Genomic DNA, 18,631 nt, shown 5'->3' on the forward strand with positions numbered 1-18,631 from the left:
AAAGAAATGAGTCAGGCTTTAAGCAGAAGTGAGAGGGTAGTGGGTTTGATTATTGCTGGTATAACAGCTTTAATTACATTAATTGCTAGTACCACTGCTTCTGCAATTGCTGTGACACAAAAATTTAAGGCAGCTACTTTTGTTAATCATTTAGCAAAAAATGTTACTAATATGTTGAATATACAAGAGGATTTAGATAGGCGTTTGGAAGAGTGGATTGATGCTTTTTATTCTTTTCAAATTATTGGAAGGAGGTTCAGAATTTAAGGGGAAAGAGCCATCTTGAGTGTCATGCCAAATACCATTGGATTCATGTTAGTTCTAAAATTTACAATGGTAGTCATTATAATTAGGTGTTCTCAGTCTTAAAACAAATCATGTTGACAGTTTTGAATGGGCTGCTGCATGCTTTACCAGCATGTGATGCTAGAATCTGGATTGTGCTTGCTTTCCTGTATGTGCTCCCCTTGCTTCTCTCACAAAGACAGGCACTCTAAGGGGACTGAGTCCTCAGCAGCTGCCTTGTAGGAGCCACATTAATCTAAATGAGTTTCCATTTAGAAATGAGAAGGTGTATTGTCCTGTGTCACCTGGCTGCTCTGAGTCTTTCCTGGACATCAAAGAGCCTAGCTGCAGGCTCCTGCTAAAAGGCAGAAGAGTCTTGCTCTTCTGTCACAGGGCCCCTGGTGCCCTGCCAGGATCCCTACATTCAATCTTCACTGGTGCTGTGAACCACAATACATGCTATGTCTTCTCCCTGTCTGTCTGTTTATGTCAATATGAGTCTTTAAATAAACTCCTTTTCCTCAGTAATCTCTTACTATGTCCTCTTGAACCACAAACTTCTTTCAAACTTAGCACATTCTTCTTTAAAAGCAAAGCAAAGCAAAACAAAACAAAAAACAAAAAACAAAAAACAAAAAACAAAAAAAAAAGTGTCTGTAACTGAGCTGGTCTCAGATGCACAGAAATCTTCCTATCTCTGCTCCATGAGTGCTGGGATTGTATCACAACCACCATGGCAGATTTGAATGATACTTTATTATGGCCACATCAAAAGGGAGACAAAACTTAACAAATACCATATCAGATACCACTTACATGGTAGAAACAATATAAGTTCCAAGACATTTTATTGTTTACATTTCACAACCCAACCGAGGCTGAAGTTATTGGTATGCTTCAATCTCACTTTGAAGGGGGAACAAAATAATCATAGAAGGCAGTGGGAGGGAGGAACCTGGATGGGAGAGGGGAGGGGGAGGGAAAAGGGGTGCAGGATCAGGTATGGAAGAAACAGCAGAGAAGCCCAGAGGGCCAGGAGAATGAATAGAAATATGCAGCCGATGTGGGTGGAGGCTGGGGGGGAAACCTCTAGAAAGCTCCAAAAACCTAGAATGTGAAAGGCATCTAGGACTCTATGGGTGTGATATTATGGCTAAGGAAGGAAATTTTGAAAATGCTTAACACTGGGGAGATGAAACCTGAAGAAACCACTTCTAGTAGGTAGACTGAATCCCCAGGGGGGCAAAAATTCGAAAATTTTGACCCAGAATTGCTCCTGTCTAAAAGAAATGCAGAGACAACAATGAAGCATAAAAAAAGGGCCATCCACTGACTGGCCCAACTTGGGATCCATCTCATGGGTGGGTAATAAACCATAACATTACTACTGATGCTATGTTGTGCTTGCAGACAGGAGCCTAGGATCGCTGTCCTCTGAGAGATTCTACCAGCAGCCCACTGAGACACATGCAGACCCTTACAGCCAACCATTCCTGTTGAGGACCTCTATGGAAGAGTTAGGGGAAGGATTGAAGGAGCTGAAGGGGATGGCAAACCCATAGGAAGACCAACAGTGTCAACTAACCCAGACACCTGAGATTTCCCAGAGACTAAGCCACCAACCAAAGAGCATACAGGTGCTTGTCCATGGCCCTGGCACATATGTAGCAGAGGATTGCCTTGTCTAGCCTTAGTAGAAGTGAATGTGCCTAATCCTGTAGAGACTTGATGCTCCAGGGAAGGGCTAAACTGGATGTGGGGGTTGGTGGAATGGGGGTAGGTGAGAGTGTTGGGCAGCACCCCCTCAGAAGGCAAGGAGAAGGGGCACAGTGTGAAGCATTCTGGGATGTGGAACCAGGAGGGGAAGCAACATTTGGAATATAAATACATAAAGTACTTAATTTAAAAAAATGGAAAATCATTGAATTTAACTTACTTGTTAGCAAATGTAGCTGAACAAAATACCCTCTCAGAAAATAAGAATAAAACCCTCAAATATTACTAGATATTTATAACATGTTAGAGTAGCCTTGATGACAGTTCCCAGAATCTAACAGCAACACATGAGAAGGGCCAAATCTTACTTTACCCTGCTGCCCACTGCTGCATGCAACACGAGTACAGCACGTCTCCACAGTAATTAGCACAACCACCAACTGCTGAGTGAGCAGTGGATGCATTATGCACATTGTACTTCTTCACTTACTGAAAATCACACAATTCATTTTTTATTTTTGTAGGTGTTTCAGACTATGGGTCCTGCAGCTTGTGTGTGGAGGGTGAGGATTCTCCATTGGAGTTGGCTGCCAACTTCTAGGACTGAGTAAATGAACTCAGTACACCAGTCTTGGAGGAAAGGGCTTCTACCCTTGGCGCCTTCTAAAGATCCCAAATTTATTTTTCTACAATGAGGTACAAAATAGGTACACTGTTTACACCAAAGTTGTAACACAAAAACCAAAATGAGACAAATTAAAACAGTAAACCCAAGCAAACACAGGCTTGAGAGGATGTTATTCAGGGTTGCACTGCTCTGTGGAGAGTCAGGATTAGAACCTGGATACTCTAAACACATGGTCTTAATGGATATCATTTGAGAGGTTTCCTTCTTAACTCTTTAATTAAACACAAGCATTGTGGTTAAACTGACATTCTGCTGCGGACCCGTTCCTTAGCAAGAGACTCCTATATATAATTTTCTAAACTGCTGGACAAGCTGGAGTAGAACTTTCTTTCATCTTTTGTCAGTGACAGAAAGAATAGGATTGTAGAGACTTGACAGAGCTGAAGCTCTATGGTGGACCACCTTCTCAGAATGCATGAGGCCTTGGAGTCTATCCCTAGTACCACAAAGGGAAGGTGTGTAGAACTTTGTCCACCTTGGCAGATCTCTCTGCAAGAACTGGGATTTGAAGATCTTAATTAATGAGAGGGGGTGGACTACACTCTAATGCTGCAGACAACTTCACTTCATTTTCACTGTGTTTTTAGACATGAATGTAAAGAAGAAAGCAACAATTTAAGGAAGGTTGTTTGAGTTCAGAAAAAAATAATCATAATAACATGCAAATAATTTCCAGTAAGCACATACCAAATATTAACAGAGCAACCCTTTCCCACAACTTTCTCAGGACAGACGAATTTAAACATGAAGGTCTGCACTATACTCTATATTATATCTGGGAAAGCAGAAAAGCAAGGCACAAGGCCATGTCTAGAATCAGTGTACACTGAGGCCAGCACTCAGTGTATCCTTTCTCAGGAATGGATTCTATAGCTATGTTCTGACATCCAACAAGAGTAAACATGCCTTATAAGTTGAAGGCAAATGTTTGTTCCAGGAGGCACAAAATCATGTCCAAGAATAATCTAAGGAACAAAATGCCCTTGAGGCAATAGGCCCTCTGACTTATTTTCTGTGGTCTTTCTCACAGGTCCCAAGGCATTGTTTGCCATGGGTCATTCTTTTGACTGCGTTCCTACAGAGATTCAAGAGGGTGGCCCGCATACTGTCATTGGCTCTGAACATTCCATAGGATTAAAATATGGATAGACTGTATGAGGGAAGAAAGGGTCATAGAACCTATAGATGAGAGCTCCAAAGTTAGAAACATCATAAAATGAGAGAGTGCAAGCTTCTCGGTCCAGGAAAACTCCAACACGACTGGGAGGACCAGGCAGAGAGAGGGCCAAGACACTGGAATTGTGGGTAACAGAACACTCATCAGAGGCATTGTATACAGACCTATTCTTCATCCCTATAACCCAGTAGCCATATTTAGGCTGATAATTTCCATGTTGTTTAACACTAGAATTATATTTGACTTTGAAGCCCATTTCATTTATAGAATGAAGTCGGGATTGAGCACACAGTCCATCATTTAATCCCAGGAGCCAGGAATTTTTTCTGGACACGTCTACTTCCCAGTAATGTTTTCCTGAGTGGATAGCTGGATATCCCAGGACACCCAAGTTATAGGCTTCAGAAATTTTCAAATTCCTTTTATAGTAACTTGTATGTTGTATTTGTCTTGTTTCTTTGTTAATAGCAATGACTGCATGGTTGTTTGCATGTAGAGTCACATGAACTGCAGAAAAATGAGACACATGAAGTTTTGAGTCAGATGAAATAAAGGGTACTGCTTATTTGTAACTTAAGGAACAGAAGCCAAGTGGAAATGTGGAGAAGGATTTAAAGTCAAGGAGAGGCAGAGTGCTGTGCATAGTGAGAGAAGCAACATGAAACTTGAGACTTAACAGAGAAATAAACTCTGGAAGACATTGAGAGGAGAGGGGCTTATGGTGTTGTGGTTTTGCCTTACCCCAGTATCGCCGACCATCCATGAACCCTGAAATGATGAAAGTTTACAGCAGTAAATACAAGTGAGGGAATCAAACCATTAAAGTCCATCACTTCTCCAGATGAGTGGAAGGTTTGGAAATTGGGATATAGGATGGAATGAGTAATGATTTCCCATCATACACAATGACATCACAGGGACACACTATCTGCTTTCCTGAGTCCCTCTACCCACATTAAGAATCCTTTCTGTCATTCATATGCACCTCAACCACACCTAGAATTGCACAATGAATCACACAATTTAGTTGTCCTTACCTTGACACGTTTCCAGCATGCCTTTCAGATCCTGAAACACATGGAATGTTTTTCTTCTTTTTTTCGGGATAGTTTGTGGCTGTTTCAGTTTCAAGATTTGATTCCTAGGGATAAGGAATTAACCTTCATATCTCAAACGTTTTGACTTTGACCACTAATGATTTGCTATCACTCTGTCAAATAATTCTTACCACACAATAGGGCTATCGTTTCCTATTGCCTTGATATACCTTCTTACAACAGAATTCACATCCTAGGGAGAGGGAGAAGTCACAGTTAATAGCATGTTCTTCATATTCTTGCAAATCATGGTCACATTCTTACTGGCCTCAGAGCCCAAATCAGAAGAAAATCAAATCAGTCACCCATAGTTCCCCAAGACATATTATAAATACAGTGTATGACACGTGATTTGTCTTATATGTAAATTAATACATTCTTTCTGTCTTTTTGTTTGTTTGTTTGTTTTTGTTTTTCAAGACAGTGTTTCTCTGTATAGCCTTGGCTGTCCTGGAACTCACTTTGTAGACCAGGCTCTTTCTGTCTTATACTACCAGGCGTTGGAGACTAAAGATGAAGAAACAATAGTTAGAGAACTTATACAGGTTTTGATGTACATCCTGTTAAACACATAAACTCATGCCTCTTTTCATGCTACATATTAGCTATCCAGTCCCTTACAGGCAAATCACATGTATGAGAAGCTAAATTCCAAATTATTTTACTCATTTAAACATTATTTGATATATTATTAATGAGGAAACCAAAAAGACAAGAAGTTTAACACATTCAATACTTAAAACCAACTAATCAGATCTCTCCAAACCCTACCCTCCTCATTCTACCCTTCTGTTTTTCTTTCCTCTCTGCAACTGGCCTGGCAGGAAAGAAGTTGATCTAAAGAGATATGTGTGTCTCTCAATTTTACTATCAAACTATTGAAACAAAGACTCTCAAGAAATTGGAATTTCTCCAGGATCTCATATTCAGAGAAGAAAAACAGCTCTATTCAGAGGAAGAGGTGTTCTCCTCAAAAGATTTCAAACAAATAATTACTTGTCTGACCACCTTAAAGTGTGACACTATGGCCTAGAGCATGATGGGAGAATGATGGACAGGAGCATGCCTTGACTTGGACTACACATCTGTACATATTCCTGGGTCTCTATTTAAACTTTGATCTCACATATTGAACCTGAAGATGCACAGATTTTTTTTAAATCTCTTCCTTCTTTTCAAAATTTGGCCCCCTTTAGTAAATCTTCCTGTGCTTTCCAATATTAACTAGGCTTCTTTATATTGGCTTATTGAGGACAGATATCAAGACTTGACTGGCCGAGTCCTTTGTGATATTAAATAGGTACTGCAATTCACCACTTTCCTAGGTTTGAAACATAACAATATGCGAGAATTCTTAGATGGTTGGGTTCTACTGGATATTGGTAGATATATGTAAAGTTACATTCTTAAAGAACTATAACCTTCTTACTCCCTGAAGTTAAGAATTCCCAGTAGCTCCTTGAGTATGGTTGAGCTTCCTAAGCAAGTCTACTTTCATACTAGAATTTGGCTTGCACAGTTCTTGGGTTTGGTGTCAAAACCAATCTTAGTTCACATGTGCTGCTGCTAAGCTGTGTCCAGAAGACAGTGTTTTCCTTGTAGTCATCCATCACATCTGGCTCTTACACTCTTTCTGTCCTTTCTTCTGCAATGATCCCTGGGCCTTTGAATTAGTGGTGCAATATGTATATATATATATTCTATTTAGGGCTGGACATTCTGCATTCTCTTGCAACTTTTACCTTGAGAGTTGTGAATCTCACTCTGTAACGGAGCTGGTCTGTAGCTCACTATGTAGAGCAGGCTGGCCTTGAACCCACCTAAGATTAAGTTGCATTTGCAGACCTTGAACTTGGATAGAAAGTCTATATTTTCTTTTCATTATTGTGGGCTGCTCATCTATTTTTAAAATTTTCTGTATACTAGAGGCTTTGAAGTTCTGAGATCACAGGCTACCCCACATGCATTTATTTTATATAACATAAATAAACAAAAGTAGATTCCATAGTAAGAAAGATCTCCATTCTTTGTGAGAGAACTACTTATTCTAGATAGAACTGAATTCTGGTGCAAAGGTTTGTTCTCATAAAGAACTCAGTATGTCCATGTCCTCTGAATCATTAGTATAATAGATAAAATAATGGGTCAATTGGAGAACCAATCAACAGAAAAATGGTTAAAATGATATGATCAGCATATATGTTAAAATATTTGGCATTTAAAAGTAAAAAACATTGTCATTTGGTAACTTTTCTGAACACAGAAAATTTGTTCTATGTACCCAGTGGGAAACAGAAAAAAAAAAAAACCCACAAAATGATGTTATTGAAATATGTGTCATGTAAACATATTTCATCTCACAACAGTAAATATTAGAATTGAGGTTATCAGGGGCTGGAGGCACAGAAAAATGATCAGCTTCATTATTCAAGAGATAAAATTTCAGAATTATGAAGTGTGTTAGCTGGAGTTGTTATGTAAACTAGCTAACTTTAGATATAGATGCATAATTATATCTATTATGAATGTTTTCAATTTAAAATAACACAATGAAAAAGAAGCCATGAAAGGATTATGAAAAAGTTCTAGAACCAGCAAGGTCTGTAAGATGATAACTCAGATGAAAGGGACATTCCTACAGGGATATTCATCGCCAGACTATGACTTTGAAATAAATTATTCAAAAATGTGATAGAGATCAAATACTACAAACTTTATACCTCCATAGGTAAAGAAGTCTCCTTTCTTATCAGTAATTGGGAGACAGAGTCAGGAAACATTTCCGAGTTCTTGGATGGTACCCCAAACAACATTGTCCTGGTCCACTAGAATCAGAGGCAGTGAGGGTAAATGTCTCAAATCATCAGAGGGAGAAACAAACTCTATTAATTTTAAATTCCGGTGAAGTGATTAACTTGACAGTTGAAAATGTGCTTCACATATACTCAGCAATAGAGCAAGGTAATAATATCCATGATGTAAGAGATCTTCTTTCCAAGAGTTAGCTTTAGTGCTGATAAGTTATTGATAAACCAATAAAATACAATTTCCCCTTGGCAATCATGCATGCAGCAGTTCCTCCTGCCTCTGAAACTGATTCAGCAAAGACTACAGGAAGAGCTCCCTGTCATCACCAGGAAGAACACAGCAGCAGAGAGGGAGGGCAATGGCTTCCATGTCCCCTGACTCCCAGACACTGAGATCTCATGTAGTCTTACCTGCAGCATTTCCATGGTTGAGAGCTCCAACTGATGTTTTACATCTAAGATGAGGTCTCTCACCCACTGCCTCTGCTGCTCCAGCTTATTTTTAGACTCTTCCAGCCTTTTCATGACCTCTTCCCTCTCTTTCATCAGCTCCTGCAGCTCCTCATTCTCCTTGGAGTCCAGGAGGTCTCTCAGTTCTTTAAGCCCCATCTGAACATTGTCTATATCACTCTGTATTTGGTTCTTCAGGGGTAAGAAAAGAGAGAGAAATTCGGGATGATTAAATGGGACCAGGAGATAGAGAAATACTGCTCTGGGTGCGGAGCTTTCACAGTGACTTGGGCTTAGAAAAAGGAAGGGATTCTTAGGGAAGCATTTGTCTCCTTTCAATGTCTGTTCACAACATTTAAAAACAAAATGTAAGGTCACCTCTACCAAAACCACCTGAGCCTAAGTGGGATGTGGCCCTTTTTTTACTCGGATGCCCAAGATACTTGGGTCTGCCTGTATATTCCTCATACTACCTCTGAACCCCTGAGGAAGCTGTATCTCAAGAATAGAACTGTGGCCCATTCCTAAGCATCTTTCCCAAAATTCTGAGTTTCAGAAGGCACTGCAGGAGTAGGACCCAGCAGCCATTCTGACCAAACACTCTCTGTGGTGCCAGCTTCTAACAAAGCCCAGCTCAGTTGTGATCCACTGATTCTGCATCTCCAGCTCTGGGGGAACCAGTAGGGAGGAGTAATCAAGGCCTCTTGGCCTCATCAACTGCTGGGAAGATAATAATACCCCAGGAGCTTCTTGACCAGGTCCCTCCCAGATATCAGGCTGATGCCCTTAGGAAAGATCCCCACTTGCCTCCCAGTCAGCTCTCTGCTGTTGAAGGTCATCCTGCCATTCATCACATCTTTTCTCATTTTCCATCAGTGTCTGCAGAGCTGCCTGCAGCTCCCTCTGTGAGAAAGGAATTGTAGCAGAGTCATCATTAAACAACATTTTTTTTTTTTTTTTTTTTTTTTTTTTTTTTTTTTTTTAACGTATATGACTGCTCTACTTTCTTGGTTGCCTGCATGACAGAAGAGGGCATCAGATCTCATAACAGATGGTTGTGAGCCACCATGTGTTCGCTAGGAATTGAAATTTGGACCTCTGAGAGAGCAGCCAGTACTCTTAACTGCGGAACCATCTCTCTAGCCACACACAATATATGCTGAGTATTGTTTCCCCAAAACCTCTCCCCCCATCCAAATTCACATCCTTTCTCTCTCTTGTTAGGAAACCAAGAGGCATGTAAGGAACAATAACAGAGTAAAAAAAAGTACATATGAAAAATAAAAATAAAAATGACTAAAGACATTAGAATATGACAAAATGAAGAAACCATAAAAAGTGCTAAATAAAAAACACAAGAAGAGCACAAAGACACAGAGATACACAATTTCCCACCTCATGGAAATCTCATGAAAAACTAGTGCTTTATATATCAAAGATTTAACACATTAAATATATAAGCAAAGAACCTATGAGGTTGCTGGGCTTGGGACTTTCCTTTAGAATGGTTTATTTCCCAGTTTGACTCCTATGAGAAGAATTAATGTTTTGTTTCAAGTAGCTTTCAGTTACAGATTACTTGTGGGTTTAGGATGTGGGCATGGGTTCAGCTGTTCTTCCAGCTCTAGGACCCCATCTGGTGCAGCCTCTTTCAGGCCCTTTGCATGCTTCCAAAGTCTCTGTGAGTTAATGCTTCAGCTCAAAAACAAACATCAACACATAGAAAACATCTAACACATAATTTGCTGCTGTGCTTTTCATTGTGGACATCTTTTCTCTCTTCTCCGATTTTTCAGCTGCCACATGCACATTCTCTTCACTGCTGTGTGTCACGTGTTTATTAACACCATTGTTGAAAGTCACTAGACAGCATGTTAGGTCCTTTGAAGGAATTGTTTTGTTTTGTTTTGTTTTTCAAGACAGGGTTTCTCTGTGTAGCCCTGGCTGTCCTGGAACTCACTCTGTAGACAAGACTGGCCCTTTGAATGTATCTGACATTAACATTGAAAGGATATAAACACAGAATAACTCAGCAGATGTTCTGCTGATTTGGCTTTCTTGGATATTAACTCAGTTTAAAGAAACAATTCAAAATATTTGTTTTCTACCCTAGTAATTGTATTCCAGGCAGATTCTCTTATGATTTGGTGGAATAAATCACCATATGTTTTTGGACTCAAAGTGTTAAAAAAGAGTGGAATGACATATCAGATTTTAATTCTATGATGAACAGATTAATACCCTGCGAAACAAACTGGAGCTTTCCTGTTTATTACTGTTTTCTGCTTTGATTAATGTATCCTACTGCTCCTTACCTTGTACTCATGGTCCACTTCTTCAATGAGAGCTGTCTGGTGACCACGGTGCTCCCGAGATCTCTCACAAACCCAGCAGATGGCCATCGTGTCCTCCTTACAGAAGAGCTGGAGTTTCTCTCCATGGTGTGCACAGACATTCACCTTCTGCTTCTCCTCCGGGATGGACTTGAACCCCTGGAGCCTCTCAACTATCTTGGCCATTCGTAGATTAGGCCTCAGATTCCCAAAGTCGTAATGAACTTGGCACACAGGGCAGCTGCCCTCCATTTTTGTGCCTCTGCTGGACTCATAGTTCAGTGTGATACAGGCTCGGCAGAAGCTATGGTCACAACCAGTGCTCACAGGTTCCTTCAGGAGCTCCAGACAGAGAGGACAAGTAACCTCCTTCTTTATTATTGCCAGAGCTGATGAGGCCATCATTGCTGTGATCCTTTGTCTGTCTAGGTTCCTTCTTGATAGGGATGCTGAAAAAGACCATGTAAGAAGTGGAAAGCAGAATGCACACTTTGTAGAGATCCAGGAAGGACCAAAATGACTAGGTAAAAAAAAAAAAAAAAACAAACAAACAAACAAAAAAAAAAAAAGGAAGAAATATAGAAGAATATTTAGTGACATAACAAATAACATTTTCTTATACTACTAGGTGCTCTATTCCTTGGTCATTCCAAATAACAAATTTGCCACAGGATTGTTAATTCCCTTTCAGTAGAGCAGAGAGAAAGTGTAACAACTTTATGTAACCTCTTTTCTATCCTTTTCTTTCATTTCCCAGGCACCATTTTCAGTGTCAAAAGCAGCAAACCTCTCATGTCTCTGGTCACTGTACTTTTCTCAGCACAAGGTGATGTTATTCACTCTGATCCTCTCTTTACAAGTTTCTCACTAGAAAGAGCAAGTGCTTACCTGCAGTGCATATAGTCCTATCTCCTGATTCATATATGCAATGAATTCTCTGATTGCCATCTAATAAAAGACTACTTTTGTATTTGTTCACATGGTTAAGTTTTTCCCTGTACTAGATGTATTGAGATGCTCATTCAGAAGGGTCATTTGTCTTTAATACATTGAAAATGTATGAAAATCATTCCTCTGGAGACTTTTTTTTTACATGAGCCAGTTCTAATCCATAGAAGTAACCAAGAAAAAAACTGATAGCCAGAACAATGTATGTGAGGAATTATGCCCCCCCTACTAGGGGTTATGTGAACCTTGTGTTTGTCAATGTTAAGATTATATCTTGGTCTAGAAATTAGCCAAAAACATTGATGAGAAACTCTAGGTATGTGTGCCAGCATGATTCTGAGTTCAAAACCACATAAAAAATTATAGTTCCAAGTATACAGAGTTCTCCCCAATAATATGTAATATTAGTTTAGCATGAAAAAACCAATAGACTAGCCACATTACATGGTTACCAGATGAGGCTGATTGTCCAGGCATGTTAGGCAGGTGGGTCTCTGTGAATTCAAGGCCAGCCTGGAGTATATAGAGTGAGTTTCAGGGCTCCTATGTCTAGACATAGATCCCTTGTGTTACCCCAAATCCCCACAAAGAAACTCTTGTCATAAATTACATGAGAGGCATTTGAAAATACACATCATTTTCTAGTAATAAAATTTCTAAAATTGTCTAGAAATAGGCATCAAATTTTGTATTTTAAATCCATACATGTGAATCCTACTGCTAACCTCATAAAAATTTAAGACAATGGAAAGTTTGTTTTGTTTTTCTCTTCAAAATTGTGTAGAAAACAAGGATTTTTTTTGTCACTTCTATTCATCACAGCAAGGCAAGTACTTGGAAGAAATGTAGATTGAAAAGCTGAAGAAAATATTAGGCATGCAAATAAGAACTATTTTACAAATGATAGAACAGCCAATGAGCTCAGTAAGGAGGCAAGATATGATGTTCAGTATAGAAATGTCTCAAACGGTAAAGGACCTGACAAGGAAATTAAGATAAGCCTGGTGGTTCATGCCTCTAAAACCAGTTTCTTTGGATGCTGAGGGCAGAGAATGTCTAATTCAAGGATATTATGATACTATAGCAAAACAGTGTTACATTTAAAACACAAAGAAAGGGCTGGAGTGATCTCCAAGTACTAAGAGAATTGTTTACTCTTACAGAGATTTTTGTTTCCATTCCCAACCCTCACATAGCTCTCACAGCCGCTGAAACTTCAGTTTTCCTGGATCTGACATCCAGTTCTGGCCTCTCCTGGCATATTGTGCATATGGTGCAGAGACATGCATGCAGGCATACACACACACACATACACACACACACACACATACACACACACACACATACACACACACACACAGAAAAAAAATAAATGAGTAAATAATTTTAGTAAAAGAAAAAGATGAGGAATCATATTCAGGAAAGTATTAAAATTTAAAAAAATGTATTAGGAAAAATAATTATTGCAAGATGAAATATCTGCCCACAAAACCAAAAAATATTGAAAAAAATCTAATACGGTACAATTTCATATAAGGATTCTTGTACTTATATGTTCAAACATTGTTAAATAGTCTATATGCTCATCAAGGGAGATTGATCATCAGTTTAGGGCACTGGTTGCTCTCCCAAAATACCTTGATTCCCTTCTCAGCACCTGGAGGTGATTTGCAACTGTTTGTAACTCCAATTCCAGGGTACCTAACAACCCCTACTGGTATCTGTGGGCATAGGGCATTCAAGTGGCCAACAGACACATATCCAGCTAAGATACCGATTCACATAAAATAGCATTAAAACAAAGTGAATAAATGAGTCAAGAGCTGAGTAATTCATTTCAAACCTTTCAAGGAGATAAAGAATTACATAGTCCAAGAAGATTATTAGCTAAAGCTGAGAAACGAATTGGCTCTGATAGAAAAGAAACTACAAAAGGCCCATATGGACTGCATTGATCAACAGAGGGCTTGGATTTTAGTGGTCTTGCCTTCTAGTCATTCTTCTACCAGAATTCTGATGCAGAGAGAAGATTATATCTTGGAATGGATATTCAAATGACAGAAAGAGAGTAAAAATTAAAGACATTTATAGAAATGTTTTTGAACTGAGTCTAATAGAAAAAATGAGACTTTATCAATTAGCTGGAATAAATCCCTCAAGATTGTGGTACCTTCACTACTGCTGAGATTGTCTCATTATGGGCAGAAAATAAACATTGGCAGAGAGCTTATAGTAATTTCTTTTGGGAGAAATTGACAGCAAGTACCTAAAAGGCAACCAATTTCAGTTTGTAGACAGTGTTAATTGTATTCTCCTCTGTATAACAAAAGGGACACCAATTCCTGGTGCTCTTATATTTAATACATATGCAAATAAATTGTGAAGGGCAGGCTATACATCAGGTAGTTGAGAGTCCTTATAAATCAGTTAAAATATTAGAGTTATATGCAATTCTTACGGTGTTACTAGATTTTCAAGAATCTCTTAATACAGTAACTAATTCTCAATCTGCAGAAAGAGTTGTTTTGTGTATAGAAACTGTTGAACTTATTTAGGGTGATTCCAAATTTCCTGTATATTCAACTACAAGAAGTGATCAGAAATAAAAATCATCAATTAAATTGAATACATATCAGATACTATACAGGTCTACCAGTCTCTCTAGCACAAGGTGATAATGAAATCAATCAGCTATTGATAGAAAATACGCTACAGGATTCAGAATTTTATTAAAAAACAAAACAAAACCAGCATGTTAACAGCAAAGGTGCAAAAAATTTTTTTTCTATTATTTGGCAATAAGCCAAAGACATTGTACAGACATTTCATACTTTTTCTATGTATAACCAAACTCCTTTATCTACAGGAAGTAAAGTTTTTTGTTACAGTACAGTGTATGTATATCTGAACTCTTGTATAGGTATTGTGTTTCTGCAACTCATTTAAAAATACAAGGTTGAGTCCCGTCCTTTCAGTAACTGTCATCTCAAACTGTTAGGAATGATTGAGAAATGCAAGTTAGTGGTGAGACAATCAATTTCATAGTCATTCCAGATCCTAGTCTGGATTATTACAGAACTATACATCCTGGGTTAAACAGATAATAAATAACAGGCAATATTGGCAGATATGTTATGAATAGATAGTTGGTCTTCAAAAACCTCACAGACTTACAGAATATAGCATGGACACATCTTTTTTTATTATTAATGTAAAGCTTTTTAATTTTTTTGACATCAAGACATGTCAGGTCCTGGAAGCACTCCATTTGACTTGGATTTGGAGATTGCTTCATTTGTGTCAAGATAGTCGCCAGGCAAAGAAAATGCCCAAAGTTTATCTTTAGACAGAATGCTGTCTAGAAAGGACAAATGGGTTCAGAGACATTGACTACTAAGCTCTGCCAAGACAGGGGTAAAGCAGTCTTTCATAATTCATTATTCACAAAAGATCTGTCAGACATTCTAGGCCAGAAGACTGAAGATGATACTCTAATGTTTTAGAATATGGTATAGCTGTCTAGGCATCCAACTGTCTGTCCTTTCTATAATTTTAGAAGTGGTTGTTTGCACCTTCTGCATATTTAGATAATATTTTTTTCCTTCTTAAGTCTCAAGACCTGATAGTTATAATCTTACAATAATAAGTTTAAGTTGTTTTGAATGTAAGAAGACATTCTAGGTCTGAGAAGATGTTTTTAGATTGATAATGCAAGTTAGGATAGAAATTAATTTAGAAACAGAACTCAGAACTTTATCCCGAGTTACCAAATATAAACAGAATGGACCTTTTGAATGTAAATCTTAGCTAAGAATTACTTAAGTTGTTTATTATTATAAAATAAAAAGGCTTTTTAATTAGACAAAAAAAGGAAAAATTTCAGGTTTGGTCTGTTGGTATATATTTTAATGCTAAATTCTGTATCTGAAAGTCTAGTTGCCTACCAATGAATTCTCACATTTACCAGCTTTTGTTGTGTAAACTTTATTCCATAATTTAAAAACTATTGGTTAAATAAACATGGCTGCAACCAGTTACTGGAGGAATTATAGGTAGGCAGGTTTTGAGTTACCTGGTTGAGGGATACAGATGTAGGAGAGAGAAGAAAGTACATGGAGAGAGGAGGAAGCTGCCATGAGAAAAGATGGACCATGAACATATGGTCAGGAGAAACAGCAAGTATTTGTAGTACACCTTTGGGGAACTAGCCAGGCCAGGAGTTAGAAAAGTAGACTAGGGGTTATCCCCCAGTAATTGTCAAAGCTAAATACAATAACCATCCTCTGAGTCTCATTCATTAGTAAGCAAGATGTGGATAAGTTTAAATTTGTTCAACTACATCTCCAGGCTATCTACTCTCCATTTTTTCATTACCCAAGCAGTATCAGGCATGAGCTTCCCCTCATGGAGTGAACTTTAAGTCAGATCAGACATGGTTAGCTACTCCCACAAGGTCTATGCCACCATTACCCTAACATATTTTGCAGTCCAGACATATTGTAGGAAAAGGTTTTGAGGCTGGACCTGTTTTCATGTTTCTCTCTTGGTATCTAACAGAGTACCTTCCTGCACCAAAGAGACTAGAACTTATGAGCGAAGGTTCCATGTAGTCACTAGCTCTAACCTTCATGTTCAATTAATTTTGTGGGTGTTGTCCTTGGGAGAAAAGTCCTTCTAACACTTTGCAGAGAGGAATCTATTGTCTTAGCAACAGTTTGGGTTGCTTGGGGGGAATTCCATGCACCCTCTCTTGGCCAACAACTCAATTGGATGCAACTCAGTCCTACTATTGGAACCTTGTTTGGAGACAAGAGATTGCCAGCCAAGATTCCATATCTCCCACCATTAATAGATCTCATCAGCATCACCTCCATATGTTTTAGGAACAATCCATTGCACTAGGCTTCCATATAATTACTCAAATGTTCCTCAATTTCAACAAAATTAATCTTTTTTTCAAGAGACATTAAGGTAAATAAGTAGTTTTGTTCATTTAAAACAACAGTCTACAGACAAAACTTGTTTCTTTAATGATTGGGCCATGTGATGGCTAAGGAAAACTCCATTTTCTGCTAGGCAACCATTCTCAATGCTACTGGCAACTCTAACTCTTTGCTCCCCTCCCCAGAACTATAGAACTACTATGAGATAATTAAGTCCTTGTTCTGGTTTTGTGAGCCCATTCATTGCTGTGTAACAGGAAGTGAAATGGCTCCTCTCGTGTGGGGGGAGTACAAGCAGTTTGTCAGCTACACATCCCACATAAATGAGATGAGACATTTATGCAGTTCACCTTTAAATACACTTCCTCCAGCCTCTTTGTGTGACAAGCCTTTGATTTGGCTTTAAGACTGTTGAGCTACCAGCACTAATTAAGGAATTCACTTCATTATAATTTAAGTAGTCTTGGTCATTTCCCAGTTGATTGGAACTCTGGAAAAAGTAAAAATGTTTCTTTCCGGATGATGAAATTTCAAGGTGCTGATTTCATATGAGAAATGATCTTTTTTTCAAATAGTTCTGGCAAATAGATTGTTGTAGGTTTCATATAGTGAGTAGTATTATCTGGAGCAGCTTAATGTGTACTGCATAGACATTTTCAAAGTTAAAAATTGACAACCCTGATATGTGTACTTTAATATCTCATTATACACAGTGGTAAACAGAAGTAGTTCCTAAGTTCAAAAGACAGGTGTCCACAACTGACTCAGAGCTGGAGAGAGCAAAGGGAAAGAGGATGGGCTGGTGACAATCTTCAAAGCCAACCTGGACACAGGAAGGCCTGACTGTGTCATCTAGTGTCTTATATTAGCTTGTGTGAAGCCTGAAATCATTGCTCCAGGTCCTTTTTTTTTTTCCCCTCATATTTCTCTAGATCTTTCTATTAACAGACATCTTTTAGAATTTCATATCATTAAACTCAATCAGGAGCTAATTTCTTGAAAAGCCCTGAGGGCAGTAATGTTTACCTATAATTCCAGCAGCCATGCTGTGGAGGCAGGCACAGGACAATTCCATGCTCCATAGGGACATCATGTCCCAAAGAAATAGAAATCTGACAATTCTAGAATCTGTGCTCCTCCAGTGTTCTCTCTCTCTCTCTCTCTCTCTCTCTCTCTCTCTCTCTCTCTCTCTCTGCTCCTCTAATGTGCTTTTCTGGGAAATGAATTCTGGGCCTAGTGAGAACTTGAAAGTCCCACCTCTACCCCCACTACATGCACTGCAGTAGGCTGTACCCTTTGGCTACTTTTCTTTAGAGATAGTATTTTAGGTCCTCTGACAGGCCTTGGACTTTGGATCTTCTTGCTTCAGCTTTCTTTGAGCTGGAATTAGTAGTCTGGGCTGATCTTGAGTTAGGTATGGCAGACATTGCCCAGTAGAAAGAGCAAGTAAGAGTAATAACATTTAAGCAATGTTAGAAATCTTATTCAGACTTCAGGCTGTTTCACAGTATAAGTAAATGGATAGGCAGCTGCAGGAAAGTCAGACCTTCTAATCACAGAGACAGAAGCATAGAAAACGAGTCCATAGAATCATAGGTAAATCCATTGTTACTCAGAGAAATCTTAAACTTTCGTTTTCAAATTCTGCCATGGCCTTACTTTTGGGGGAGAGTAGTTTCTCTCTTGAAGATTTATGTGCAACTCAAAATCAAAGATTAGAAAAGTGAGTGAATTTGGAGAGATAACTGAACCTCTCCAGCTCCTGAGAGCTGTCTTTCTCAGGCCACCCTTCCCTCTGACTCCAGGGCCCATAACACTCAGCAGGAAGCCAGCAGATATCCACTGCCCCCCTCTTTTTAGTTTAAAATTGAACTCACCAAAGCAGAGACAGTGCTTTCTTCTAAATTCCTCCAAACTCTGCAGTATAATATTGTTCTCACACCATTGTCTCTAGTGAGCCAGCAGAGAAATGAAAGTTAAGACTTTGAAGGTTGAAACTGAGAAAAAGAAAACCACAGAACTATCAACCAACAGGGTGGAACCACATTATTAACTGGGGTTTTACCACAGAGGGAGTCAGTTTTTGGGGGGCATCTCTGCTTTCCAGGAGCTTGGGACATGTTTCAGAGCTACAGGAACTTGTTATGTCACTTGTTGAGACTCATGATACACTCAACCAAAAATTCC

The 18,631-nt window shown here is 38.8% G+C and overlaps 1 protein-coding gene and 1 pseudogene across 2 annotated transcripts; both read right to left on the bottom strand.

Annotated features, from left to right (window-relative positions):
- Positions 1 to 1,021: 1,021 nt before the first annotated feature.
- LOC117723807 (tripartite motif-containing protein 30A-like) lies at positions 1,022 to 18,398 on the bottom strand. Its single transcript, XM_076939802.1, has 7 exons — positions 18,322 to 18,398; positions 10,536 to 11,042; positions 9,028 to 9,123; positions 8,182 to 8,412; positions 5,095 to 5,156; positions 4,904 to 5,007; positions 1,022 to 4,634 (listed from the first exon to the last, which is right to left on the bottom strand). The coding sequence occupies exons 2-7, from the start codon at positions 10,956 to 10,958 to the stop codon at positions 4,429 to 4,431; spliced, it is 1,122 nt and encodes a 373-aa protein (XP_076795917.1). The 5' UTR covers positions 10,959 to 11,042; positions 18,322 to 18,398; the 3' UTR covers positions 1,022 to 4,428.
- Positions 3,775 to 4,404, bottom strand: LOC143434465 (tripartite motif-containing protein 30A pseudogene; annotated as a pseudogene). The gene has a single exon (XR_013104016.1). The product of XR_013104016.1 is annotated as a tripartite motif-containing protein 30A pseudogene (transcript).
- Positions 18,399 to 18,631: the final 233 nt, after the last annotated feature.

This window comes from Arvicanthis niloticus, chromosome 1 (assembly GCF_011762505.2).
Source record: "Arvicanthis niloticus isolate mArvNil1 chromosome 1, mArvNil1.pat.X, whole genome shotgun sequence".
NCBI classification, from domain to species: domain Eukaryota; kingdom Metazoa; phylum Chordata; class Mammalia; order Rodentia; family Muridae; genus Arvicanthis; species Arvicanthis niloticus.

Bases quoted from the DNA above. Each gene is read 5' to 3' on its own strand.
- LOC117723807 (XM_076939802.1), bottom strand. From the start codon at position 10,958: ATGATGGCCTCATCAGCTCTGGCAATAATAAAGAAGGAGGTTACTTGT. The intron at 8,413-9,027 runs GCAAGTGGGGAT...TTACCCCTGAAG, and splicing joins AGCAGAGAGCTGACTGGGAG to AACCAAATACAGAGTGATAT. The intron at 4,635-4,903 runs GTAAGGACAACT...TCATCATTTCAG, and splicing joins CATGCTGGAAACGTGTCAAG to GGTTCATGGATGGTCGGCGA.